The sequence below is a fragment of the Berghia stephanieae genome, chromosome 1, assembly GCF_034508935.2.
Source record: "Berghia stephanieae isolate SIO BIC M18660-M18661 chromosome 1, UCSD_Bste_1.3, whole genome shotgun sequence".
In the NCBI taxonomy this organism is placed as follows: Eukaryota; Metazoa; Mollusca; class Gastropoda; order Nudibranchia; family Aeolidiidae; genus Berghia; species Berghia stephanieae.
The window spans coordinates 6770300-6795776 of record NC_088360.1 but is presented as its reverse complement, the minus strand read 5'-3'; the positions used below and the strand labels follow the sequence as shown (position 1 = coordinate 6795776).

Here is a 25477-nt window from a genome sequence, read left to right as displayed (position 1 = left end):
AAACTAAGTACACTGATAGTGTGCTCATGGAATCTACATCTATCCCTATTTCAACGATTTCCCCTGTCTTACTTTTCCTCAAATCCTTTTAATTGTACATCTAGAATGTTTTTACTATTCAATTTTCTTCCTTTGTGCTGGCGCTGATATGACCTAAATGCATTGCAAGCGCCATAAAACCCTTACAATCATAAACAAAGTACCAGGCAATAGGCAATGACGAATAATATAGGACTACTTTTACAAAAGGACACCCAACAAGCAACTTTGAGAGGGTATAAATGAAACATTGTGAAGCGCGTTTAGCTTCATAAATGTTGACATTTACCCCTTTAGTGGGGAACAATGCCTGTGTTCAGTAGAGAATTTTAAGTTGGCAAAGAAGAGGCGCATAGTTGCTTCCCCCCTTCTAAACCATCACTCTCTGTATATTTATTTATTTGTAGATATGCACTTTGTAACCATCTGAGTTTTTCCCCTCTTGGTGGAATCTTGTGCTAGTGTCTGGTTGGGTCCTTAAATCGGTCTCCATACCAGAATAAACGTCTCTTCTATAAACGTTTTCTTATCTGTCTTAGCTAGCCCTCTAATATGTTAGATCAGATCTGCTGTCTTTTACCTTTTCCATCATCTCCCTAGCACTGGAATGACTTTAAAATGTTGTTTACCCCTTAAAACAAACAAAATAATTACCTATCATCTTCCTTTGTCAAGAAATAAACTCAATGTCATAAACACTACAAAACAACAACAAAAAAACTAAAAACAATTTAAAACATTTTCCTTTCCATAGCATTGGGCAACATTTCAAACAACGTTAGTCTCGTGAACTTGTGTTACACATACATAATAATCAATGGTTGCCGAGGAAATGTGAGTTCATTCGCGAGAAGCAAAGTAATAATAATGATGATGATGATGATAATAATAATAATAATAATAATAATAATAATAATAATAATAATAATAATAATAATAATAATATAATTATAAAATAATTAATAATGACAATAATAATAATAATAATAATAATATCATCATCATCATCATCATCATCATCATCATCATCATCATTATTATCATTATTATTATTAACATTATTATTGTTATTATTATTATTAATATTATTATTATTATTATTATTATTATTATTATTATATATTATTATTATTATTATCATCGTCATCATCATTATTATTATTATCATTATTATTATTATTATTATTATTATTATTATTATTATTTAAAAAGAATTAAATCTAAATAATATAACAATGCAACTACAAAATACACAGAGAAACAAAATATTAGCAAAAGATAGATATCACTGATACTCATTACACGATCGGCAACAGATATTCTCCACTTCTGAGAAGAAAAAAAAGGCAAACTGTTTTAAAAAATAATGGATTATCTTTGGAGAGAACAAAATATTTTTTTTTTTTAATAGTTGATTGAAATTGATACTTCATTTGATAAATACTAATGTGAAATTGAATGTAAGCTTCAATTTAATTACGAAAATAGATAGAATGGACGTTTCGGGTTTCCCCTTTATCAACAAACAGGATGAACGAAACACTACAGATGAATGAGATGATGTGGTAGTGGCGTTGTTAAGATGAATAAACAAAACATTGATGGGCAGGAAATAGTATGTTCCTTTGTAATTTGTAAGGAAGCACGAATTAAAATACAACAATAGATATTTCTAAAAGGTGCGTAATTAATTAAGTGAAATGAGGGGAGACGGAGAGGAACTGTGGAATGCAGTATAGAAAGTTTAGAAAGAAAAGCCCGTTTGTTGATAAAGGGGAAACCCGAAACTTCCATTCTATCTAATCTGTTTTCGTAATTAAATTGAAACTTACATTCAATTAATTTCACATTGTATTTATTTCTTCGAGCTTCGAGCAGCAACATTTACATTACTTCATTTGAATACGCCCCCTGAATAGAAAAACATTTGCTTTTTTATTATTTTGTCTATCATTTTGCCGTATAGTTTTTAAGTAGGTAACTTAATTAAATAAAGCCACTCATCTTCGCTCGCATCGCGCACAGAAGACAAGCGAGGCTTTGGCAGCGTAGACATGACGTTTAATTTAATCATCGAGTCAGGAAACATTTCCTCCATGCCTTAAATAGGATTGTGGCCTCCCGGTAACCCTTTCTGCTACAACCATTAAAGATTTATGTAAAATGTCCGCTTTTCTATGTATTGAGGGAATGCTCAGATCCCTGACATCGCTCACAGAGGGCAATCACCAACTCCAAAAAGTGGACATCTGAAGTTTCCCCCTGTACTCTTTGTATCCTTTTGTCCCAATAGCCTTGCAGACTTTGAACTCCAAATCAATCTGCCCTTTTGCTTTGTGTGCCGTCTTCTCTTTCTTAAGGGCTGAAATGACCTTAAGTGATGCAAGCGCCTTAAAGCATCCAAAACTATAACTATAACAGGCAACGTATATTCCCCTTTATCATTTGCCCTTTCTTTGAGGATCTGGAATCAGTTAATTTAGTTTAGCCAGGGCCCTGTCCTCACATAGTTGAAAGTATGAGAGGTGTTTTTGTCATGTTTTAAAAAAAAAAACCAAAAAACTTTGTAATCATCTCTGAAGAACGAGTTGTTTTTTTGTTTGTTTTGTGTTGTTTTTGTTTTTTAATTGCACATGAACATATTTGGTAAATACTTGAGTGTTTACCTTTTTGGATGAGGTTCTGAGCTTGCCTAGGTGAAACTCTTAGATGGTTTCAGACTAGACCAATTTATAGATCGCTCTTACATTCGCGTATGATCCCAGCTTGACCAAGTCGAGTTTTTTTAAATTGGTTGCTTTTTAGCGCATTTGAACTCTAGTCTCTATAATATTTTGACCGTCTTAACATGCTGTTTTTAAAGGCGCTGCTATGACCTAAAAATGCCCCAAGCGCCAAAATATTGGTAAAAATAAACAAAGTAAAATTAATTAGATCCCCGAAGAAATTCGTTTTAAAGAGATGGTAATTCAAAATCGCCTTGTTCTTCTTGAGATATTATTCTAACACAACCGCTTGAAGTTTGCGATAGCGTACCTCGTGTATAATAATTTCCTGACACTTGCTTAAATACCGTAAATATTTGAAACACAATATAACCAATGGGGAACTTTGCTGTTTTATTGTTAATTTTTCCATGTTAAAATTGTTATAGTTGCTAATGGACTTAGCCTTCGGTACAATTTGTGAAAGAATGACTTCAAGCACGCCTAAAAAATTATCATATTTATTAACAACATCAAATTTAAAAGGAAAATTCATTCTTATTACCATTATACTTCTAATTGATAATGTAGGAGTTTCTAATCCTTTTCTCAATACGAATGAAAAAAAAAGGATACTACACGATACAGTATTTATTGTAAATATTTTCATCTAAATGATATAAAAGAATAATATTGCTTCTTAATGTAATAGTAGTTACAAATAATAGCGATGGGACCTTTTGTTTATCCTCTATTTATATCAAAGTATAAACTTTATTTGTGAAAAGATTGCTTTAAACCAGTTAACTGCCGCACTCTGGAAAGGCATGAATTTTAAAAAATGTGGCCGGATAACTCGTCCTTAAGATATCAATCAATTTAAATTACCCTCATCATGGCAAAACCTCTCAAACCTGGGACCTGGCGAAATGTTTAAATAAGTGTCTTTCCAGAGTACAGCAGTTAACTGGTTAAAATATATACACAAGTTTCTGGCTACATGACCACACACGATATTCTTTTCGAAGGCCGGATTCTTGTTTTAGGGGTTTCGTCGATCAATTCAGTCGGTTCCATTCTCTCCGCGCTGCATACAATATCCTTCTGCTGTGAGGTCTGGGCGTTCATTCCGGACATCAGAGGTTTCATAAGGAGTCGGACTGGAGGCGTTTCTTTATTAGCAAGAGATCCTGCCAGATCGGATACTGCAGAGAAACAGCAAGTTTTGAAGTTTTGGTATGAATCAATTTTAGCATTCATTTATGGCAATTCCACAGTCACTACGTTCAAAGCGCTTCGTAATACTTCATTTGTTCCTTCTAGTATGCAATATGAAGCCAACTTTCCATTGCATACAGTTCAAGTCACCTGCTAGGTTGCCTGAGATATATTGGATTAATGAGGAAAAGTCCGTCCATGATAGACTAATGGAAAGAGCTTTTTAGTTTTTAGGAAATCTCTAGAAAAGAAAATCTGAACTTCTCCAGTACATTTTAAACTTAAACCCATGACAGTTCAACTCAAAGATGTGGAACCTCTCACTGCAACATCGGTTTGCTAACCACTATGTTGTAGTCCAGCTCTCAACTTTTATTTAAAATGCCAAATAATTCTTACAAATCATGTTCACATGCAGAAGTAAATTAGGTTGTTGTTGCAAAATTTTATAGAAGACAATTTAATAAGAGGATCTAAAGAAAGCCATTTTGATAAGGTAAAAAAAAAAAAGAAGAAAGAATAGTAAACTTCAATGTAGGAAGTAACATGATTGTTTCTCACCTTCTCGCTTGTCTTTGTCACAGTAAACCTCGAAAACATTGTCTGTTTTTGTGAAGGGGATTTGTTGTTCACTGGTTATTTCCACTTCCTTGATGTGGCCGTGAAGAAGCAAATCAGATCTCTTCCTGCGAGTCTTTCCCTTCAATCTCCTCTCGTTGACGCCCATCACAAAATCATTTTCTGTGATGTCATAGGATGTGTGCGGCCCCGTGTATGGTTTGTGGATGTTCCGTACTCCGATTGGTCGTCTTACTGGAGGCAGCTTTTCAGGTACCTGGTGAAAAGATAAGGATACCAAATGCGTCAATCAGTAATCTGCCATAATCTGGAAAACCCCATATTTAAGAATTTGGCCGGAAAACCCGTCCTTCAAATATCGATTGATTTAAATGACCCTCATCTTGGAAAAAAAAAACCCTCAAACCTGGGACTTCGCGAAGCTGGAGCTGGAGTTTATCTCGGATTCTATAGCGTGAAACGAACAATAGCAATGGCTTGCTACCCTTTGAATAGGATGTTAGTCTATTACAAATTACTTTCCGCCAAATCTAACAGACGCAGCTATCCAATCACTTTTGTATGGACATGGATGAAGGGGGGGGGGGTGTCCAGAGAAAATCTCGACTGCACCCGAGTTCGATCTTGATCCCTTTGCTTGTGAAGCTAGTGCTCTACCAACTGAGCTATCGGGGCTCCCCATATTAGGAATTATTTTATTTTATTTTTATTATTATTTTTTAAAATTTAAAACAAAACTCTTCTCTCCTCAATGACGGCATTTATTTTTATTCAATTTGTATAAGTTTGAAATTCAATTTTATGCATCAGGTTCACCGTGACATGACAAAAAAAAAACCCCCAACTTATTCAACCATAAAGAAATTGGTTTTATACACGTGAAATACAAGAACGAATAAATAAACGCCTTAAATATTATAATTATATAACTTTATAAAGTTATACCGTAAAAGAAATGGTAAATTGAGAGCTGAAAGCAAAGGCCAAACCATCCGCACCCTTCTCTCAGTATGATGATTCGCTGTTAATTTCTTGTCCAGAGTTGTGCGCGTTTTAACCGAGAACGAGCGAACAAGAACACACAAATCAGCAGCCATAAATGCACTAACGAATGCAATGGGACACTATATAGAGGGCCTTGGAATACCGCATTGCCTATAACGCGGTGGATCCATTCAAGATGCGAAGTTTATGATGCTTAAATGCTGTTAAAAGAAATAATTGGACCTATTAAAAGTGTCAAAGATTGCGATGAGATTATTATAAAGAAATATTGAAGTGTAGTAAAGACTAAACCTCAACCCAAGGGATTTAGCTGCCCCCCCCCCCCCCCCCCCCCTCTCTCTCTCTCTATTTATCCAAGTTTATTAAGCATTATAAAGAAAAAGTAACATTTTTTTTTTTCGACAGATCAGTTCCTTCGCGTTTAGACGTTTTCGGTTTAATAGGTTTTCACTCGTCTTGTATTACCCATTTATAATATTATAATAAAAGCTTACCTTTTCTGCGCCGTTGCGCATTCGTTTAAGCCTTCTGAATCTTCTCCATTCGTATTTGTAGCCAGAACTCTTACTTTGGCTTGGTCGTCTCTTGATCGAGGAAGGGGGTAAGGCATCTCTTTCTAATGTTTTCCAACCATCTAGCATAAAGATAAAATATAGGCCTATATTATATCACTATTTCAATTTTGTTGACGCTTCGTCACTTCTGCTTGGCTTCCATAAGCAATAAAAAATGATAATAAACTACACTGCACAGCGTTTCCCATTAAAACTTTAAATAGCTTCACAAACTTTTTTTTTTCCTGTCACACATTAATACAGCGGACTTCATATTAATATTAGATAACTCGCTTACAATAAAATCTAGTTTAAAATAGAATTTTTGTCCTTCCCATTTTTCTCTTTTGAAAGCCAATCGATCAAAGCATGTTTTAAATAAAATAAACTTTCTCCACCATAGTTGCCTTCTTTCCCCATCTCCATGCCCCTCCCCCCCCCCCCCCCCCCCCCAAAAAAAAAAAAAAGAATAATTAAGAGTGAAAGGTTACCAAGTATGCATGCATCTTGAATAGAGTCGAGCACTCCAGTGATCTGAACAGGGGAGGCTTCTGGGCTGTACATATCAATCATTTTGAATTCAAAGATTTTTTTTCCTTGTAAGATAAACATTGCTTAAGATAAACGGGGTTTTTTTCTACTCCCAGACTCCAGTGTAATAATAATAATGATGATGAGGATGATAGTGATGATGGTGGTTGAGATGATGATGATGATAAGTAGTATTATTATTACTATTACTATTATTATCTTTATTATTATTATTATTATTATTATTATTATTATTATTATTATTATTATTATTATTATACCGTCATTCATTTCAATTTCATTGTCTTCTTTGGACTCGTCGTTTATTTCCAATTGGCCAATCCCTCCAGTGCCATCAGAAGCTGCGCGTTTTCTATGTTTTGTTGAAGACCTTCTGTAAGATCTAGGATGCTGTAACCTCTGTAAGAAAATCGGAATTATTACGCATGAAATATTTGGGAAACACAAATAGGTATCGCTTGACTTGGGTATTCACCATGATTTCATGACATACGAATAATCAACATCAAAAATTTCAAACGGTTTCAAGTTTCACTTAAACCATCTCAAAAATTTCAGTTGCACTCTAATGTGATTATTTTTAGACTTTTTATTTAATGAGTGGTTCTCGTCTTGCTCAATCAATTAAGGTGTTTTCTTTTCTTACATAGTAACTTACATGTTTGTTTATACATATATCTTAATTTGACGACAAATGGTAACATCTTGATATATTTACTGGAATGACAAGATTTTCACCAAATGTTGTGTACTTACCGCCACCACTTTCCTCCATAAGGATTTATTCTTTGAAGAGGTTGGAGCATCCACCTTTTTCGGCATTTTGACGCCTTTTTTCGCTGGAGCGATTTCTGCAATGGAGAAGATTAGCTCTCTATATCTAGAACGTCCCAATTCGAATTTCGAAAATAAAGGCAGATTTTTAATGGAATAATAATTGTGCAGAAATCTAATGAAACTCCCAAAAGACAACGAGATGAAAAAAGAGGGTACTTTGCAGCAGTCTCCACGACACGGTGACCTTCATTTGAGTTATGTTCGGAATACCAAACGATCACACAACAGGGAATCGATTGCACTCTTTCCCATGACGACTGAACGAAAAGTCTTTTTAAGAGATAGGGAAGAAGACAGTATAACCCTCTTAAGTGGGTAATGGTTTTTCTTTGTTCGGGTTAGACCGGGTTTTGTTTTTGTTTTTTTGGTTTGTTTTTTTTTTGTTTTTTTTTAATCTGCTCTTGAAATGTGGACTTTCCGTCACCTTGGAAAAATCAGTTGGAAAGAAAAGAAAACAAATCAAGAAGTCTGTGACATCCTTGATATCAGACAGACCCTAATGAAAGTAATAAAAACAAGAAAACTAAGGTATTTTGGACACCTAAGACGCCATCAAACTGTCAACAAGGACATTCTTGAGGGTAGAGTTGAGGGGAAAAGAGGAAGAGGCAGGCCAGCAAGAACTTGGGATAGATCATGATGTGAGGACATGGACAGGATTGTCGGCAGCCGAATGCAGTCAGCAAGCCGTCAATAGGGAAGATTGGCGTGTCATTTCAAGTCGACCTCAACCCATGAGATGACACTGGAAGAAGAAGAAGAATCTGCTCTTGGGGATAGCTTGGGCGACAATGGAAGAATGGAAGTGGAAGTATGAATTGTGGGAACAAAAACCATATAAGTATGAGTGATTTCCTGCGCGTGATCTAGGAGGGGGAGACATTCCCTGGTAGCCAAGAGACTAAGGTCTAGCGTGTGTCTACCGTGGAGACTGCTGTAGTTCAAAGACGTATCAGGATTTAGCTGTTTTGACATTTAAGGTTCGTCTTAATTGATCGATATTTGAAATAAAAGCTTTTTTTTCTAACTGTATTTTATTCAGTACGACCGAACCTATGTTGACTTTTAATGGAGTGGGGGGGGGGGGGGTACATACAAAAGCTACTCGTGACAAATTTTAGTATAAGGAATCTGTATGTTCCAACTGAAAAACGCCTAAGGGTTCGACTCTCTCTCTCTCTCTCTCTCTCTCTCTCTCTCTCTCTCTCTCTCTCTCTCTCTCTCTCTCAAACACACACACACACACACACACACAAACATACACACTCCTCGCCCTAGAGCGGCACAACGACTGATGCCTGAGTTGCTTCTAGAAATTAAAAAAAAAATTATTTTCATTAAAAAAAAAAAAATATTTTCATTTTGAAAAAAAATCTTATCTTACGACTAAGGTTAGGGTTATTGACGAGAGTATATTATGGTACATGTACTCAATTGTTTTTTTTTTATTTTGAGACCGGTCGTTTTGAAGAGATTCGACACAAGATAAAATCAAAATGTTCGACTGTCATTTCAATAGTGCAGTCGCAGATTTCCCCCATTGTTTCGCTCAATAAATAACTTTTCCCGTTTTGGCATATATATATATATATATATATATATATATATATATATATATATATATATATATATATATATATATTATATTATATTTCCTGCATCGACACATCAAGATTACCCCTAGCTAACTTTATCTATAGAAAGATGTAGTTAATGTTATTCTGCACATAACGAGAAAAGATGTTTTGTCATTGTAGGACAAAATTGAGATTGCTTGATATTAAAATATGATAAATTATTTGATATTGAATTTAAAAAGGAGAAAAAAAAATATTACCCGTGTCCGAGATCTTATATTTTTCAACATCTATCTTCTGTCTCAAGTCGCCTGAGTCTTCGTTCGTGACCTCTGAAGTTGGATACTGTGGTTTGAGTTTGTTGAGATTGTTTGCAAACTGAAGTCTCTCACTCTCAGATTCGTTGAGCAAAATAGTTGTTTGACTGTACTCAGACTTTGTCAGTTCCTCACGGTCGGACTCAGATGGATCTTCTTTTTCTGTGACACTTCCGTTAAGAACCATATCTTCTCCTTGCTCTTTCCCATACGTGCCAAGGGTGCTCGTCTCTGTAGTCAGTTGTTTTGAGGTTCCCTCATCTTCTGTATGGATGGTTTCCTCATTTTCACCATCCGTGTCAGCAGGTCCGCTGTGTCCAGAAAGTACTTCATCGATAAGTTCAAGAATTTCTTCTGGTTTCTCCTCAATAGATAAACTTACCCCTCCACCACCTTCTTTTGTTTCGTCAATTTTGCTGTCAGACACATCATCTGTGAAAATGCTTGAAACTCTTTCCTCGTCAACCAAGTTAGATATAGCTGCTTCTGTTTCTATTGACCTGGATTTTTCCTTGTCTGTAACGGAACTTATTTTGTCACATTGCACAGTTAAGGTGTCAGTGATAACGCTTTTCTCAGTACTCACTCCTTGCGTTTCAACAGGTGATTTTGTGGATTCAGTCGTCCCTTCTTCATTAGTATCATTAAATTCTCTATCCATTTCTATCAGTTCAGAATTCTCTTGCTCAGTTTGAGCGCCATCATCAAGTTGCCCAGGAGCCTTCACAGACTTTCTAAAGGGGTCTTTTTCCTTATTATCATCATCGTATTCTTGATTATCCGTATACTCAGTACAAAGGTCCAGATCGCTATTTTTGGTTATGGCAAACTCGTCACAAGTATTGTCTGAGAGTTTTGTTTCGTGTTTATCATATGCGTCATGGCGCAAATCTGCAATATCATCTTTTTCACAGACAGGATTAGTCAATGTCGAGGATGATCCTCTTACGTAAAAACACACGTCTGTCGATTCATCGTTTGAGTCAACTGAATTTGTAGCCTTTTTGTGAAGGCAATCATCTATGCTTTCAGGATATGTGTTGTTTTCTGTGCCTTCTACCTGGAAACTTTCCTTTAATGATCTCCCCTTCTCATAGTCACCATCCTTCTCTGTGGCGGTTATGTCGTCATTATCTCTTTCTAGTAACGATTTCAACTGACTCGTGTCTGTTTCATCATATTCTTGTTGTTCTTTATGATGCTCTAAAGCCCTTAAGTCTGCTGGACAATACGCCAATGTTTCAGAAACCTCTGAAACTTCCATTTCTTTCCAACATTGATGCTGTTGATCAGCAGAAACAATGGGATTTGTAATGCATTCCCCGCAACCACTTTGACTTAGCATTGCATTTGTTTGTTCCTTTTCAAAATGGTCGTAAACGGGATGAGATATGGCCTCAGTTCCGTCACTTATCATAGAGTTGTCGACTAAATGAATGTAGTCGTTTGTTGTTTTGTCTGTTCTTTGATCCATTATGGACTCTGAGTTTTCTTGAGTCTCCGTTCGATCCACCACAGAAAAACCCTCAGTGACATCATCTGTTGTGGAGCTGGATTGGGCTTTTTTCGAAATTTTTGAGCTATCTTTACCTTCGTCTGCATACATTGGACAGTTTTCTTGATCATATGCTCTAGGTCGATAAGAATTGAATTCTTCCGTATAATCACTTCTTTGTGGTTGCGAACGCGGAGATAAGTTATCAACTCTTTCGAATGCCAAGGTAGAAGTGCCGTGCGTTATTTCGTTTTCTGAATTTTCAACAAACATTTCAGACATTGTTGATTTATAGTTACGCTCTGAACTGCATGTTTGTGGATCATCAGGATACTCAATCGTGTGCTCAATCATGTCATTTGATTTTATCTTGTATTCTAGGAATACTTCTGACAGATCAGCACGGCAATCTTGTGAGATCAGGACTTTTGACTCTGGCTCTCTGTTCTCATTGGTTGTTTCCAGTTTCTGAAAGCTTCTGTTATCTTCTTTTTCCTCGACAGGTTGAGTTACTAAATCATTGATATACTCTTCAAAACTGTCTTCATCCTCAGATTGAACGCTATCATTTTTTTCTCTGATATTTGCATTGCGGTATGCGTCAGACTCGTCACATACTTTTTGTTCATGTCTGCTACTTCCCTCCAAATAATAGTTATCTTTTGATGATCCAATTTCTGACACATTAAAGCTCGATGTGCCAATGGTCGTATTTTTATCACTCAGTATATTTGTTCCATTTTCTTCCTTGCTTGCGTTACCTTGTTTTGATGAATCTCCTACATCGCTTTCCTTGTTTGTGTTTAAATTAACCTTTACTCCTCCAGGTCCGGTCACTATCAAATTGACTCTTTCCTGCTTTTCTCTACAACAATCTACAAACACATTTTTCAGTTTAAATATATCCAGTGTATCGCCTCCTTGTGTTTCTTGCATTGTTCTAAAAGATGACGGATTATGTTCATCATACGGAGTATCTACTGTATCTGAATGAACATTTACATTTTCATCGCTAGGTTCCTCAGAAGATTCATCTTGTCGAGAAGTGTGCTTCAGTGTTTCATTTTCCTCCTCTTCTTCTTCTGTCTCCTCCTCCTCCTTAGTCTGCATTTCTTCCTCCTCTTCTTTCTCACAATTCCTATCTATTTCTATTGAAGGTTGATTTTCAAATGCACTTATCATCGTGTTAAGGTTATCTTTTTTGTCTCCATTTTCGTCAGCCGAAATGTTTTCTAATCCACATTCCAAAAGTTCTCTAAAGCATTCCTTTGATTCAGATTTATCCCACTCATTTTCGTGGAATTCTCTTTCCGGAGAAACGTGTTGGTCTTTTGTCTCCTCAATTAGACAGACGGATTCATCATCCTCCATTTGTTTTGGAAATTGAAAACATTCCTGGTCTTTACATTCAAAGTAATTGTTTATTATCGTTGCTTGTGTAGAATCGTGTAATTCATATTTGGCCAGATTTACTTCACCATCTAGTATATGTTCATCTGTAGTTTTCGTTAGTGTTGTAGCATTGTGTTCTTTGTTCATCCATTTCCGTGTCCCAACAGTTTGTCCTTCTTGGGGATTTTGTGCACTTTCATTTTCTTTTCGCTCTTGTTCAGATATTAGCAAATCAAAATTGTGGCCTCTTGTTTCATCCTCTTCATCCGAAACCGAAGTACTTTCTCCCAAGGAAGGTGACTTTGTTCTATTTACCTCTTGTGGATGTTCTAAAGACGTTTCTTGATCCTCACAGAATATTGGTTTTGTGGTTTCACTAGACCTCTGTTGCTTGTCCATTTCTGTTGTAATTGTATCGTGTTCTTCTTTTATTTCATGGGCATTGACAGATGATTCACAGAATACTTCTTTTTCATTCAAATTTATCTTTTCTTTCCTTTCTTGATATTTTGTTTCGTTTATTGAGAATATTCTTTCAGTGTCATTTTCAAATATATCAATGTGGTTTGTTTTTTCTTCAAAATTGTTCTCATTAAAAACTTCAGGCAAATTGTTTTCATCGCTTTTAAATGCATTTTCAATTATCCCTGCCGGTGAATGTCTACCACAGCTTATGCACTCATCATTTTGATATTCTATATATTCGTCTTCAATCTTTTCTCCAAACATCAAATCCTTGCCGTTTAAATATGCATCTTGTTTGCTTCCGCCACAGAAGTTTTCTTTACTTTCGATTTTCTCTGCATCTGCACTAATTTCATATACTTCAAACTCACTGTTTTCACATTCTTTCTGGTCCTCATCATATCGAAGAACTTCTTTTTCAATATTTTTATTTATAAAGCATTTATCATCCTCACTGCCTCGACTGACATTTTTACCCCACTCACCATATACGTCTTTGTCAGCTTTTTTACAATTATTATCTGTACCTTCTCCATATATGCCAACATCATCATCTCCGAATACATTGCATTCATTTTCTCGAACTATAGCTCCTGCACTTATGCTTTCTCTGTTTCTTTTGCGCACGTCTTCATCCGTATCACAAACCTTAACATCAATTTCAGCATTGCATTCAATTTCGTATGTTTTTCTTCCATCCTCTTTAGATATGTTTTCTTTAACGTGTTTGTTTAAGATGTCTTCACTCTCTCCGAATAAACCTACCTTAAATTCTCCTTCCTCGCTGTTGACGACGTTTTCACCTCCATTGTCGTCACCCATGTCAAACAATATTCTCTCAGAATCATCATTAACATTTTGTCTGACATTTTCGAGAGTGTTTCCTTTGTACTCTTTACAAAAATCGAATTTAATTTCTCCACAGACACCAGTGTCATTCTCTCTGCAGTCAATGTTTTCACGCTCGTTACATAAATCTGCTACCCATTTCCCACCCATTATGTCAATATCTGTACAAACATTTGTTTGCATTTTTCGCGTTTCGCTACTCTTATTCTGAACTTTTCCTATCTCTTCCTTTTCAAATTCAGTGCTCATGATTTCTTTACTCTCTCCTAACAGGCTGCAGTCGTTCTCTCGAGTTAAATTGACATCGCCTTGTTTACAAAGGTTGACTACTCCTTCTCCAGAGATAATGTCCTCAACTTCCGCGCAAAATTTGACTCCGCCAATTTCACAGTGGTTATTTTCAACTTTTTCAAACCTTTTGTCCGTTCCTTCTTCAGAAATATTGTTTTTGTCTTTTCCTCGAACATTGTCCTCGACCTTTGTACAAACATTATCTTCGCCTTCTCCACAAACTTCGTCTTCACTCACTCTACATTTGTTGTCTGTGTCGTCATTTATTTCATACTCTTCATTCTTGTCTCCTCCAAAGACAAAGTCTTCACCTTCATTACGCATGTTGTAGTCCTCATTTCTACATGCATTGTTTTCTTGTACTTCAAAAACTTCCTCTCCGCCTTCTCTATACACTTTGCCTTGGTCTTCTCCATATACATCACACCCATTTACGCTCCAAATGCTGTTTTCACTTTTTTCAGACACGTTGAACCCATCCGGTTTACAATACTCCCATTCATCTTCCCTACAAACAATGCATTCACCCTTTTTATATATCTTGTCGTCCTCATCTCGACTTTTTTTGTCTTCATTATCCCCCAAATCATTGTCTTCGTGTTCTCTCCATATATTGTCCTCACCCTTTTCACACACACTGTCATTATCTTCTCCGTGCATGATTTCATCCTTTCTAAAAATGTTCTCATCGCCTTTATCTAATAAACTGTCTTCATTTTCTTCATATATCCCGTCTTCATCCTCTCTTCCATCATCTACTCCACTTATCTTCTCCTCAGATTCTACACGCAGATCGCATTCGCCCTCTTCATATAAGTTTTCGACACAATTTCCATGCACATTGTCTATCCCACATTCTTCTTCTGGTTTGTCTTCTCCAAAAAAGTTATCTTTCCCTCCTTCATATACACTCCTGTCCCCCATTTTACTCAAACAGTTTCCATCGTCTATACCTGTGTCGTTCTGACTATCTTCGTGCAAATTTTTACTTTCCCTAAATGCGATATCTTGAATTTCACCGAGATTATTGTCTTCACATCTTGCGGGCACAACGCTATCATCTTCTCCATTTAGATTGATTTTTCCTTCTAAAATGACGTGTTCATTATCACTTTTAAGCGTACTAATTTCCTTATCTAGACACACTTCATCCACCTGGTTTATGTTGTATGATTCTTCTCCATATAAATTGGCTTTATTTCCTACACATAAGGTATCTACAGCTTCTCCAAAAACATTGCTATCTTCTTTACACAAGTTATCTCCATCTCTTTCGTGTCTATTGTTAAAGCCCTCCTCACAAATGTTTGCTTTATCCTCTCTGTACAAATCCTCGTCGCCTCCTTCACATTGGTGTTCCTGATCCCCTCTTTTCAATACTTGGCTTTCATCTTCCTCATGCATGCTATCTTCATTTTTTCCGTGTATGTAATCCTCATATCTTTTGCAAGCCTTATCTTTACTTTCCGTATCTACACTGTCTTCATTTAGCCCTTCCTGACGTAAGTCGTCTCTAGACATTTCTTTTCCGCATATGCAATATTCTTTTCCACGCAAAGGGTCGTCATATTCCTCGTGTACTTTAACTTCTTCATAACCATTGTCTTCAGCGTTGCTACCTTCTTTATCGCCACCTTCTCTAAAACCGATATCATTAATTTCCCCATATATATTGACTTCACTTTCTCCACATAAGATATCTTTACTTTCCCCAAAGTCGTCACTTTCTCCAGAAACAATGTCTTCTCCACATAAGATATCTTTACTTTCCCCAAAGTCGTCACTTTCTCCAGAAACAATGTCTTCATTTTCTTTACATGCAATAACTTCGCATTTTCCAATCAGGCTGCCTTCACCTTGTCCACATGCATAGTCTTCAGTATATTCACGCGTGTTATCTTCACTCTGTTCGCAAGCATTATCTTCACTATTTCTACCCATGATGTCTCTAGCTTTTTTACGCACGTTTTCTTCACCTTCTTCATTCACTTTATCTATTTTTTCTCCTTTCATTGTATCCTCACTTTCATAAACAACGTTGTCTCTACCTTCTCCGTGCACGCTGTTTATATTTCCTACACATACACTATCTTTACATTTTCCACACATGTTGTCCTTACGTACCCAACGCACGTTTTCTTTACCTTCTACACGTACAATATCTTCATCTTCCTCGCGTATGCTGTCTTCATCTTGTCCATAAATATGATTATCATACCCTCCACACCTATTGTCTTCATTTACACCGCAAATGTTTTGCTGTTCTTCGTGGCATATACGTGTTTGTGAGCCTTCACATTCCTCATTTGTATAATCTCCAAAAGATTTCCATGCATGCCCCTCACATATATTTTCGTCCCATTTCTGAAATGAATGGTCTTTTCTTTTACATCTCAAAACATCTTCACATTCTTCGTTATTAATACCATTACAATATGCACAAACATTTTCTCCGCTCTCTATGGTTTCAATGTTTTCATATTCTCCAAGTTGTGTGATTCCATCATTCGTATGAACCTTACTTTGATCTGTTTCAAAAATACCAACGTCACTGTTTTCACAATTGTTTTGTCCAGATTGCCCAGCTATCGATTTCTTACAACCTTCACTGATTTCCTCTTCAGACTTATCGTATGTTTTTTCATTATTTTCTCTATGTGATAGTGTTTCCTCTTCTCCACAGGTAATTGCCATGTTTTTTCTATCTAAATATTCTTTGGACTGTTCACAAATATTTACCTCTCCTTTTCCAAGAACATTTTCTTCACGTTGATTAATATCATGTACTTCACCATTTTGCCCTCTTCCTTCAATCTGCGTACAGCATTCAGGAGCTCCATCATCAAGTGCAATACTTAAGATTTTATCAACTCTCTCATGCATATTATCCTCCTCATCTTCATATAGATTGATTCCATCTTTTACGCTGGAAAGGTCTTCGACATTATCGCTTAAAATGTATTCGTTTTCCTCACTTGCACTATCTTCATGATTATCATGTAAACAGCCTTCAGATTCTGGAGAAGTAATTTCTTTATGTTCGAGTATATAATCAATGTCATCTTTTTCATTCACGTTTTGTTCTCTACAGTCTTTTGGTAATTTTATTTCCATTTTCTCAAATCTGATTTCGTCTCTTTTCTCATCTCCTTCATTTTCGGCGCATATATTTTCACCGTTACTCGGTTTATCAGAAATGTCCTTGCTTTTCTCTCTTACTGTTTCGGTGACACCATAAAGTTCATTTTTCTCGTATTCTTCACAAGTCGATATCGGATCATCACGTATATTTTCTGTTTTACCATTTATTTCGCTCTCTTCAGAAATGTCCAATGGCTTCGATGACGCACTGTCATGACTGTCCATGTCTACTGATATTTTGGATACTGAAGTTTCATTCGTGAGATTTTCTGAAAACTGTTCCTGAAATTGGGGACATATTTCGCCAACAATATTCGCAGGACTTGCAGCTATTTTTGTTCCCAGTGCTCTGGTTTTTACAACTTTCCCCGTAGCTGCCGATTCCTGAAATTCTGAACATTTTTTGTTAGTTATGACGGGTTCTTGGTCTTCCGAAAATGAGTTGTAATATTCACTGCCAACTTTGCCACTCTGATCTATTACCATTATGTCTTCACCTTGCCTAGCATTTAACAAGGTGTGGTCTTTATCTTTTTTGTTATGAGAGTCAACATGCACTAGTATTTTTCCAGTCTCAAGATCACGCTGTTCTGGTTGTCTGGTGTCCCCATCAGTGCATAACTGAGTTGACAGTGCTACTGAAGCGCTTTCAGTGTTAAATACTGATAAGTCATCTGCAGTTATAAACGTTTCTGTGCCTGGATCTAATTCTGAAAGAAATTCAGTGTTTGATACTGCTGTTTCAAAAGGGATTTCTGCCTCTGTATCAAGTTCTCTTCGACTTTCATTTTCAAGCGTTTCACTTTGAGTATAGTTTACTTTCTGAATTTCACTTCGTCCTCGTGGTTCTAATGTTACCTCAATAGTGTGGTCTTGTTCGTTGATTAAAGAAACATGATTTGTACTCGCAACTGGACGGTTTTGGCTTGTGTGTTCACTGACCTCGGACGAACTTGGGTCTTCTGATTGGGAGACTGACAAGGAAGAAGCAACGCAGTTTGGCGAGTCGCATGCATCGAGTGTGTCGGTTTCTGCCTCGTGCAATGCAATGTTATGGCTATGAGAGGTTGAATCGTTCACATTTGCTATTGGTTCTAATTGCTTTTTCTTTCGTTTGTTTTTGCGTTTCTTACTCCGGGGTTTGTTTTTGATGATTGAATCTGAAATGCTATCCGACTCTTGAATTGTATCGTGTATTTGATCTGACGTATCTGAAATTTGCTGAATGATTCTGTCCATCTGACTTTCCGCGCTTTGTGAATCATTCGCTACACCAGCGATCTGCCATTCTAATCTACATGTTGTTTTTGTCTCAGAACCTCTAATTTCACACATGTAAGGCCCAGAAATTATGGATTTGTTGTTAGACAATTTATCACAAACATCTCCTACGGCATTTTTCAGACACTCCTTCATCTCCACTGTAGTGCTAGCTTCTTCTACAAAGCGTTCTCTTTTTCGTTTATTTCCATCCCTGTCTCTATCTTTGTCCTTGTCTCGCTGCTTTTGGGTTTCCTTCTCATTGCCGTCTTTGTCTTGTTTTTCACTGTTTGCCGATGACATCGTGTGTTCTGAGTAAGATTCCCTAGCAGAACTGATGTCACAGTTACTCGACGTGGTATCGTTGACTTTGGAATCAGATCCGGACCCCTTTGCTTTGCTGAATGTTGCTGCTTTCTTTTCGTCGTCACCATCTTGATCTATCAAATGATTACTTTCATCTGTATTGTATGTCTCGAGGACGGCATTATGAGCAATGGAGCTGCTTTGTATTGATTCATGACCTGAACAAGATTCTCCTTTTAAGTCGTTCAAGTGCTTTTTACCTTCACCCGGGAGGAGTTCTGTAATTATTTCTGTCATATCGGTCAAAGTAAGTTCATTATTTCGACTTCCATCTAATATTGACTCAGAAGTTTCATTTGTTTTTGATTGTCCATGCGGCATATGATTTTTACTTTTAGAAACAATTTGCTTATCATTTTTCACGCAAATGTAATCCTTTTCTGTAAACTCTGTTGTTTCTCTATCTGAATTGGTTTGTTCAAAGCGTGGCTCACATTCACAATGTATAGGTTCTAAATCCTGACAACCTATCAACATACAACAGTCTGTTTCTTCTTTTTGAGTTCTGTCATCTACCAGTTGAGATGTGCCACTTATCATCACGTCCTCCTCGGGGGTTTTGGTTTTAGAACACGCAGTTGTATCCTCAACAACGCCCTCATCGCATTTTTGATCTTGATTATTTTTACCTTCGCAATCATTCCTAGACTCCCCTTCACCAGTATTATCGTTCTCTTGGGTATTTTTATGGCTTGCTACATTGTCAAAAATTTGCTGGATCAAAACGTTGACTATAATATCGGAAGAAGGTAACATGCTCAAATCATGTTCAATTTTGTCTTGGAGTTCAAAATGCCCTTCACCTCCAGGAAAGTCTGGTTGTTTGTCGACCATTTTTGAATTGATGGTGTCCAACAGCATTATATCGGTAGGAAAATCACCTCTGCCTCTTTTGGATTCAATTAATAGATGAGCTTCTTCTTTACTATTGACAACGTCATTCAGTTTACCGTTATCAGCCGCCTCTGTCCTAAATAAGGTGTTTGCAAGTTCGAGTTCTCTATTTTTATTCTCTTCCTCTTGCTCCAACGCATCCTCAAATCCTACTCTGGATTCTTCCGTGATACTTGTGAGGGTGGGCTTGCTACTTACTCCCTGGACTACATTTCCATAGAACAAGTTTGCCGATGACGGAAGGGATGACAAAGAGGATGATGCTGAAGGAAAGGTAGGTTGGAAAAGCAACGAATTTTCGCTATCCTCTTCATTGACTTCTTCAATTGAAGGCAGGGTAGACAGCGATCTACTCTTGCCGGTGGAAGACGACAACCCATCGACCAAGTCGAGATATGTAGATTCGATGCTATGTTTTGATTTTTGTAAATCGATTATTGAGCTACTTTTTTCAGAACTCACACCAGTGTCAATTGGTGGTATCTTATCATTTTCGGGTATCGCCCTTGATAGGTTTTCAATTGATCGTTCATTCTCTCCTCCATAGTCGTGTTCTTGTGCTTCTTCAACAACATTGTAATGTTGGGGTTGCTCAGAGACCTCGTTTTGAATTGCCAGTTCACCATCAATGCTGGCGTAAGTTATTGATGTTTCCTTTGTTCTGTTGTTTATTTGAGACTGGTCGTCTCCTCCACATGAAATGATGGGCGTTTCATTATCATTTGACTCGACATTCAAGCTGATCCAACCATTTGAGTGATCAGTTCCATTACTGGCATTAATTAATTGTGTGACCGCTGTTGTATCGTTTAGATTATTTACAGCCTTCGGAAAGAATGGGAAGATAAATTAATGAAAACTGCATAATGAATTATTTCTAGTAATGGAAGGCAAGCTAACTTAATCTCTCTCTCTCTCTCTCTCTCTCTCTCTCTCTCTCTCTCTCTCTCTCTCTCTCTCACACACACACACACACACACACACTCATATCACTATGCTCCCAAAAAGATAAATTAAGAAAAATAATCTACACAGTGACTCATTTCTTTAAAAAATAGGGTGGGGGGGGGGGGGGTAACATTGTTCCGTACAGCCCATGTTAAACTTTTGCCAAAGAGCACTGGCAAATTTTATTTTAATTATAAAACTACTTTTTCCAGATGTTGTTTACTTATTCAAGTTATTTGCAATCCCTCTTTAAATTAAGGATAATTCTACGTCCCGTTGAGTCTAACGGTTTTTCAGAATAGTTGCTAGGGCATGATGACCGGCTACACTGTGCCAAATTCATTTGCGCATATGTAACTACAGACTTGATTACCGGACTGATTTTATCGTTGATGATTCAAAAGATTCGTCTCGATCTACGATAATGTCAAAATTACTGATTAAAATAATAATCAAAATAGATGAGTGCCTGCTCATAATAGCCTTTATTTTTCCGCAAAATTTTCGAGTTCTCAAATAGTTTTATAAAAGCATGAATGAGTGATTGAGAGAATACATTACAGTCTTACCTAGCCTATCAACATCCCTTTTCTGTTTTAAAACTGACAACTGACTTACTAAGAAAGAAATTAAGATGGACTCATTTAACATCCTAGATACAAATAAGTTTGATTTAGCTGATGACATAGTTCAAGGCCCTCTATATAGTTAACTATATAGAAGGCCTTGCATAGTTCCCAACCCGGGGGTTGGGGTGGGGGGTATGTCGGCTGGACAATCAACATAGAAAAATCAAAAGCACGATTAAAAAGGCAGGCGAAAGTTATTGAAGAAACTAAAAAAAAAAATCAATTATGCTATCCAGATAGTGTAAAGGCAAATCAAATTGAAATGAATTATGAGAAAGGCATAGACTTTATCCAAGTCGTTTTGGCGTAGTGTGGAGGAGAATAAAGGATATCTGGCTCTCCAAACAACAACAAAACGCAAAATATGGAACAATCTTTAACCCGGACTCCAATGCTAAATCATTTTTGATTTATTTATAACTGTGAAACACGATTTGTGAAAAAAAAAAGTTTTAAATTTCTTCACAAAGGCCTTAAGAAAAATAGTCGGTTTCAGATGAATTAATAGGTTCAATACCAGATATTGGGAAATTAATTTTTAAGATTTTGAAATCCAATTTGAATTTAGATGTTTGATTGAGAGGACAAAATGTTATTTCTCAAACTACATAAGGCTCCAAATTGTAAATGTTAAACGTTTTCATGTAAAACTATTTTTAAAAATCACAATGACTTAATACTGAATTAAAGCGGTTGGTAACACATGAGGCTGGTCTCACCATTCACTATTATACTGAGGTTCCACTGTAATTAGACAATACATATTCTACATATCAATTGATGGATGGTACGTTAGAGACACGAGAGCCTTGTAGCTGTCATATACTGTTTATCAAGGTTGATGTCAAATACGAATCTGGCAGAGGCGATGTTAATCGTGGTTAGTGGCCAGATGGGTGACAATGGTTACAAAAGTTTTCCTTTTGCCAATGAGTTTTTCTATTTATTACCGACTCCACTCAGATGACAAAAATACCGCCACTACAGATAGTGACAGATATAATTTTAGTAATTACAATAAAGAGGTCTGGCAGGCGAGTTGTAGAGTGTAAAATGAAAATTTGAATTCTTATGTTGGGGGGGGGGGGTGGTAATAAATTGTGAGCAGGAGCGAATCCGCTTAAATACGAAAAATAGATATTAATATGACAGTCCAAAAACTTGATTCTGTAACCAACTTTGTTCTGATTTTGTCAATAATTGGTAATATGCTTGGCTCACTATAGCCGATTATATCTCTATGAGTGTAATGAAACACCCTGTATGAATGGATAAGCCGTTATTAAAACAAATCAAAACAAAAACAACAAAAAAACAAACGTCAGCTTTCAGAATATTACAGTGAAATAACTTGGCCCACATGTGAGCTGCGACAAAAAATCCGCTACATTTTTTTCTCTTTGAGATCGCTGTTTCGAAACAAAATCCTTTAACTCTTTTTAAAGGTATAGGCTATTTACGTAAATCCATCGATTAAAATATTACTGTTATGTTGATCTTGTGTTTAGAGTGGTGCAAAACGTCGTCAGTAATCGATGTATATATATATATATATATATATATATATATATATATATATATATATATGTGTGTGTGTGTGTGTGTGTGTGTGCGCGAGTCTGTGTGTGTGTGTGTAGGACTGATATCCGAACGCACTTATGGGCCTAATTTAACTTTGTAATGGACAAACCTTCAATAGGTACACACCTGTTCAGTAGTATTCTTTCAATTTTGTCATTATCAATGCAACATAATTTTGTTTTAAATCTTATCTTTAAGGCCATATGAAATAACGGTTAAAACTTTAATTAATGAAATTCGATCCGAATCTGATGTTGAGCTTGTTACTCCTAAAACAATCGGCTCAGCCGCATCAGTAGGTCTCACCGCTTATAAAAACGTGCACCTATTTATTTGCCGAAAGCAATTATGGGTTTGATTTAACGTTGTTGTTATGAACAATAACATTTTTTTGGTGTCGGTTTGAGATCAACACAGATCCCATTATAATTTGGCTTATCATAATCAGACCTGCAAATACATAAGTAAGTGCACGTTGGCTAATGAAAAACAGTGAAGACTAAGATGTGCATTTGTTATATTGAGATCTTATCAATTATTTGAAGATTGCTTTGAAGTGTTGTACAGAAATAAATTTCAAGGAACCCCAATTGTTTTCATTATGTGCCATTCATAATCAAGGAATCCAATCGATGGAACTCATGACCTTATACATTCTACCAAGGTGATTGGTACTTCAATGTCGACAATGCAATTTCCGATTTCCATCCGTTTTAAGTACAAACCTACCTCTCCATCATTTGAATCCATTGCATTATCAATGCTAATCAAATGCCAACGGTTAATAATACAATATTCTGGAATAATTGTCCATTTATTTATTTATTCAATACATCCATTTGCGTAAAAAAATATTTTGGGAACAACGTCAACGTTTTATGAACATATCAACGCACTAATCCGCGCATTCTATTTTTATCTCATTTTTGCAAGCAAAAGGATGTGCAAATTATATAATATGAAAGATAACGAATATAAAGATATGAGGTTTCAATAACAATTAGTTTATTTCGGGATTCATCTTTATTAACGTGTTCTTAGTTTCAGGTCTGAGAACCCAAATTCTTATGGGCTCATTGTTGCAATGGAAATATACACTCAAACCAACGCAAAATATTCCCCATTACAACAGAGTTAAATGAAGCCCATAATTGCGTTTGGTTTTCAGACCTGATAATGTGTGCATGTTGATCGACGTGTACATATAAATAAGTGCACGTAGATTGATATTTATCAAAACAAAGACCTTTATGCTCGCAATTGAAAGCAGTTTACATTTTATTTATTTCTTTTTTTTTTTTTTTTTGAAATACTAAAAAAAAATCTATGTCACAGTTTTAACATGAAGATAATGGGAAGGCTCTATGTGTACAAAATAATAGCAAATATAAGAACACGTCATACATTTTTTAAAAAGTCAGCCGTCATTAGTATTAATTGTCTTTTACTGTAGTTTCAAATATTTTCATTCTCTTTTGGATTTAAAGCTTCAGTTAGCATATTTAAATTGTCAATTAATATAAACTTCGCTATCAAATATCGTTTTGTGGTTGCTCTATATAAAGGTCCGTGTTCTTGAAGGATGGATCTAAAACAATCAATGATCATCTATCAACCTTGTGTGCCTTACATTCTATATAAGATTAAACAAAAAGCGACAGACTGCTGGTTGACAACTTAAGTTGTAAATATTACGAGTGTTTTACCCTTTTGATTTCAATATTTTCTAGAATCTCTTATATGACTAGAAAACTCTAAAACTCAACAGTAAGAATATATCAACTTGATTGCAAACAAGAAGGTTGAAGAAGTGGACAGTTTCACCTACCTCAGTGACGACAGAGTATCAAAAGATGGAGTAGGCTCTTTTGACAATAAGAATCGTCTAGACTCGGAAACAGTATCGTATATAAAGCTGTAAGTCTGGTGGACGGCTAGTATAGGCAGGAAGACAAAGGTACATCTTTCTTTTCTAAGTCATTCCATCACTGCTATATGGACAAGAGACAAAGAGTGAAACGTGATGATTCCAGTCCAAGTGTCTCAGAAGACTTCCAGATTAGATGACAACAGTATGTACTAAATGACACAATACTGGAGATGACAAAGGCAGAAAAGATCAGCATGGGAGTGAAAATGATAATAAGCTGCTAGAAGCTGTAGACTGGAAAACGTAATTTAAAAAATTAATATAACTGCGCCAAAAAAGAATAAAATTATACCAAACACAGAATAATAATAATAATAATAATAATAATAATAATAATAATAATAATAATAATAATAATAATAATAATAATAATAATAATAATAATAATAATAATAATAATAATAATAATAATAATAATAATAATAATAATACTTTATTGCATCCCAAAAAGGAAATTTTTTGTTCAGACGTGTTATAATTTACACATAAGATAAAAATACAATGGAAATAGGATGTATATATATAAAAAAGGAGCAGCTCTATAACCAGAGCTGCGCTTTATAATATGAATAATTTCAACACTGTAAAATAGTTAAAACTGTCACTATAAATTGAAAATTGAAAAGATTGCAAAACAAATAAATTAATAAATTAATATTTATATTTTTAAAAAGTAAAAATGAGAAATAATTATATAAAATGATTATTGCTTGTTGTTATAAAGCCTAATACTGGACGGCAGAAAAGATTTTGGGTTTCTCTCTGTTTTCGTTGAAATAGAGAAAGGGCGACCACTTCTTTCTGACATAATAATTGATGGTCTTAGTGGATGATACTGGTCATTTAATATTTT

The 25477-nt window shown here is 35.8% G+C and overlaps 1 protein-coding gene across 1 annotated transcript; it reads right to left on the bottom strand.

The window, feature by feature from the left end:
• Positions 1-3141: 3141 nt before the first annotated feature.
• LOC144966989 (uncharacterized) lies at positions 3142-23583 on the bottom strand. The gene is made up of 7 exons (XM_078903698.1): positions 23424-23583; positions 9327-20361; positions 7409-7503; positions 6913-7051; positions 6041-6180; positions 4524-4797; positions 3142-3949 (listed from the first exon to the last, which is right to left on the bottom strand). The coding sequence occupies exons 1-7, from the start codon at positions 23442-23444 to the stop codon at positions 3741-3743; spliced, it is 11913 nt and encodes a 3970-aa protein (XP_078759824.1). The 5' UTR covers positions 23445-23583; the 3' UTR covers positions 3142-3740.
• Positions 23584-25477: the final 1894 nt, after the last annotated feature.

What these genes read in the sequence shown, in the direction of transcription:
- LOC144966989 (XM_078903698.1), bottom strand. Translation starts at nt 23,444, where the DNA reads ATGGATTCAAATGATGGAGAG. An exon ending in TGGATTCAAATGATGGAGAG is followed by an intron (nt 20,362 to 23,423) that starts GTAGGTTTGTAC and finishes TTCTTTCCGAAG; the next exon opens with GCTGTAAATAATCTAAACGA. An exon ending in TGAAATTGAAATGAATGACG is followed by an intron (nt 6,181 to 6,912) that starts GTATAATAATAA and finishes TCTTTATGCTAG; the next exon opens with ATGGTTGGAAAACATTAGAA.